General features: G+C 43.9%; 1 protein-coding gene across 1 annotated transcript; it reads right to left on the bottom strand.

Moving 5' to 3' along the window:
* Positions 1 to 452: 452 nt before the first annotated feature.
* Positions 453 to 3,405, bottom strand: LOC142530596 (uncharacterized). The gene is made up of 4 exons (XM_075636419.1): positions 3,268 to 3,405; positions 2,904 to 3,126; positions 1,134 to 1,309; positions 453 to 767 (listed from the first exon to the last, which is right to left on the bottom strand). Exons 1-4 carry the CDS (start codon positions 3,403 to 3,405, stop codon positions 453 to 455), a joined length of 852 nt encoding a protein of 283 aa, XP_075492534.1.
* Positions 3,406 to 3,999: the final 594 nt, after the last annotated feature.

Raw genomic sequence — 3,999 nt, 5'->3', positions numbered from 1 at the left:
TGGGCAATAACCGTGTGCTTCCTGCTCAGATCGTCTTCAACCACTTTAGCCTTACCCGGATGGTAGCTAATGTCACAGTCATAATCCTTCACTAGTTCTAGCCACCTCATCTGCCTCATGTTCAGCTCTTTCTGTGTGAATAAGTATTTCAGGCTCTTGTGACCAGTGAAAATCCTGCATTTCTCCCGATACAGATAGTGTCTCCAAATCTTCTGGGCAAAAACCACTGCTGCTAGCTCGAGATCGTGAGTCAGATAATTTTTCTCATAAACCTTCATCTATCTGGACGCATAGGCTATAACTCTGTCATGCTGCATCAGAACCGCACCTAGACCGAGTTTCGAAGCATCTGTGTAAACCACAAACTCTCCCTGACCTGATGTAATAGCTAGAACTGGTGTTGTGGTCAATGCTAGCTTCATTCTATCAAAGCTCTCCTGGCACTCAGATCCTCAGATAAACTTGGCATTCTTCTTCGTCAAGGCAGTCATAGGCACTGCGATATAAGAGAAGCCCTGAATGAATTTCCTGTAGTACCCAGCCAATCCCAAGAACTTACGGATCTCTGTCATGCTTTTAGGCACTAGCCAATCTCTGACTGCTTCGACCTTACTAGGGTCGACCTCAATACCATTATGAGATACAATGTGGCCCAAGACTGCCACTCTATCAAGCCGGAACTCGCAATTACTGAACTTGGCATACATCCGTCTGTCCTGTAAAGTCTGCAATACGTTCCTCAGATGCTGACTCTGCTCCTCCCTGATCTTCGAATAGATCAAGATATCGTCAATGAAAACTATGACAAACTGATCCAAGTACGGTTGAAACACATGATTCATGAGATCCATGAAGCTTGCTGGCGCGTTCGTCAAATCGAAGGGCATCACCATAAACTCATAGTACCCATAACACGTCTGGAAGGTTGTCTTATGCACGTCAGACTCTCTCACGTTCAGCTGATGGTATCCGGATCGGAGGTCTATCTTCGAGAACACTGATTCTCCCTGCAGCTGATCAAAAAAATCCTCGATCCTCGGCAACGGGTACTTGTTCTTGACTGTGACCCTATTTAGCTCTCGGTAGTCAATGCAAAGCCGCATGCTGCCATCTTTCTTCTTGAAAAATAGTACCGGTGCGTCCCATGGAGAAAATTTGGGGCGAATGAAACTCTTATCTCGCAAATCCTGAATCTGGTCTTTCAGTTCTTTCTTCTCTGCAGGTGCTAGACGATAGGGTACCTTAGAGATCGGCACTATACCTGGCATGAGCTCAATAGAGAATTCCACCTCTCTGTCTGGTGGGATTCCTGAGACATCGACAGGGAAAACAATGGAGAACTCACTGACCACATTCACTTCCTCGAGCCTCTACTGACTGGCATGCTGGCCAAAAATTCCTGGCAGCCTCTCTTCATAAGCTTCTTCGCACACATGCAGGAAATGACGTGCGACAACTGCTGGTGTCTGGCTGCCTAAAAAATAAACGGCTTACCACAGGACTGGTCGGACAGACACTGACCTCTGTCGAATGTCAATGACAGCTCCGTTCAATGAAAGCCAATCCATACCCAGAATAATTTCGAACTCCGGCAACGGTAGCACTATCAAATCTGCATGCACCGTATATTTCTGTAAGTGAAGCTTTTATCTCTTCACTATCGGAGAAGTGAACATCTGATCCCCGGATGGGATCGATACTCTGAACCCTGAATCCATCGCCACTTGTATGATTCTTAGTCTCTTGACGAAAGATCCAGATATAAACAAATGCATAGCCCCTGAATATAGCTATGCATGTATGGCTACACCTGAAATATATATCTTCCCCGCGAAAAACATACTATCAAATCTAATCGCGTTGAAACTTAAGAATTTTCTTAACGACAATTAACCCAACATTCCTGAAAATTACTGAATTAACCCAAACATTGCTCCAAAATTTCTAAATTAACCCTCAGAAAATCGAAAAATTGCCAATTAGCCCCCCTAGTTTCAAAAATTACACTTTGGTCCTTCAAACTTTTCGAAATTTGCAAAAATGGCTGAATAAAATTTTCGGATCATGACCTCATAATTGCAAATTAATGAAAACCTAATATTGGATCCCCCAAATTTCAAAAAATTTGAAAATCGCCCCTTAAATTATTGAGTTATACAATTAGGTCCTCAAAATATCAGTTACTACAATTGGGTCTCTAAAATTCTCACATTTTAGGCAATTAAACCCTTAATTTCAACAAGGTAGAGCATGCAGCCTAATTTGTTCTAAGTTAACAATCCCATAAAGTAATTCTTATCACAAGCATAAAATCCATGCAATGAAGCAATAAATCAAAATCTTAAACATAAGGGTTACCAATAATCAATGTTGAATCTGGCTCTGCCTCGGCCTCCTAGGTGTGCATCACATAAGCTCTGCCAGTAGTGGGGCTCGTGTTCTTAGGGCAATCCGCTACTTTATGACCCTCTTGCCCACAAACAAAGCATATGAAGGTCCCCCATAAACACTTGCCGAGATGGAACTTGTAGCACTGCGTGCATGGTTGTCTGTCCTCTGGCATAGGCGTCCCTGGCGCCTGAGGGGGTCTCTGCTGCTGGGGCCTCCTAACCTGTCCCCGGGGCTTCTGCTGCTCCTGTTGCCTCGGTAGCCCTGTATACTATTTCTTCTGCGACTAGGAGCTAGACTGAGTCCGATGCCGCTTCCTCTACATCTCGAAGTCTATATCCCGCAGAGCTTGCTCCGCCTGAAAATTGCAGGTGGTGGCCTCATCATAAACTGCCGGCCTCATCAGCATAAAGTCCCGTGAAGGGTGGGTTTCAGTCCGTCCAAGAAATGTCTTAGCCTCTGAGCGGAATCTCTAGCTATCATGGGCACAAAATGGCAGCCCTTGTCGAACTTACGGATAAACTCCGCCACATAGGAGTCCCCTTGGTGGGGACTCATAAACTCCATCGTCAGGCGACCCCTGACGTCAGCTGGGAAATACTTTACGTAGAACATCTTCTTGAATCTGTCCCAGGTGAGGGTAGCCAAGTCCACTGCATGAGCGGCTCCCTTCCACCAAAGGGATGCATCATCCCTCAACATATAAATAGTGCACCTGACCCGATCGCCATCTCCCATCTGCAGATACTCATAGTGCAACTCCAAAGATCGAATCCATACCTTTGCCAAGAATGGATCAGTAGTGCCCCCGTACTCCTTCGGGTTGAGCCGCCGAAATTGCTCGAAAATATCAGCCTGAGGTCTGGGAGCCTGTTATACCTGCTCCAATAGCCTAGTCATACCCTCCAGTACACGGGTAGCTGCATCCAAAGGCGGTGGTGGTGGTGGTGGAGGGCCTCTGCTGCCTACAGGAATCTCATCCTGACAATCTGCACTAGGAGCGCGTCTGGGAGGCATGATATCAGAATACAGTCCAATTTATAAACGTAGCCCATCATGCAATTTAATCTAGTTTTTTTAAAATAATAGGTCCTTAAATCATAAAAGCAGATAAACATGCACTGTAAATCATCGTAAAGCGTATATCACGTAAACATGCAGGTGATAACAGTAAATAATTTAAAACATTAAAAGCTTACAGACTTTTGGCTTGAAGACTGAGCTGCAGGAACTGACAGTGGCACAACCCTATACAGGACCCTTGCTCTGATACCTACTCTAACATCTACTAATTTAAAATGCGGAAATATTTTTTTTAAATAAGCTCACATTTTCATAAATATCATTTAAATATTTTGCATGTATGCAACCCTACTGAAAAATATATCATCTAAAAATAAGCGTAAACATTTAACAATTTAAAATAGTGCAGTTTAAAATGACCAAACTCGATCAACAGAAAATGTGTAAACATAATGAGTGACAATCCTAAAACCATCATCGTAACAAACCAACGTGTAAAAATTCTCATGTCCTCTCAAAACTCACAAAAGCATATTATGCGGAAGAAATGTGGTCCTCGGGTTATGCACGCACATCAAGTCCTGCCGA

Source organism: Primulina tabacum, chromosome 17 (assembly GCF_025594145.1).
Source record: "Primulina tabacum isolate GXHZ01 chromosome 17, ASM2559414v2, whole genome shotgun sequence".
NCBI lineage: Eukaryota > Viridiplantae > Streptophyta > Magnoliopsida > Lamiales > Gesneriaceae > Primulina > Primulina tabacum.
The sequence above is the reverse complement of the archived record's forward strand: the minus strand, read 5'-3'. Positions and strand labels throughout refer to the sequence as shown.

Coding starts and splice junctions, on each gene's coding strand:
- LOC142530596 (XM_075636419.1), bottom strand. CDS start 3,405: ATGCCTCCCAGACGCGCTCCTAGTGCAGATTGTCAGGATGAGATTCCT. Junction 1,310..2,903: donor CTATGTGGCGGAGTTTATCC/GTAAGTTCGACA, acceptor TCGATGTCTCAG/GAATCCCACCAGACAGAGAG. Junction 768..1,133: donor TTTCTCCATGGGACGCACCG/GTACTATTTTTC, acceptor ATCTATTCGAAG/ATCAGGGAGGAGCAGAGTCA.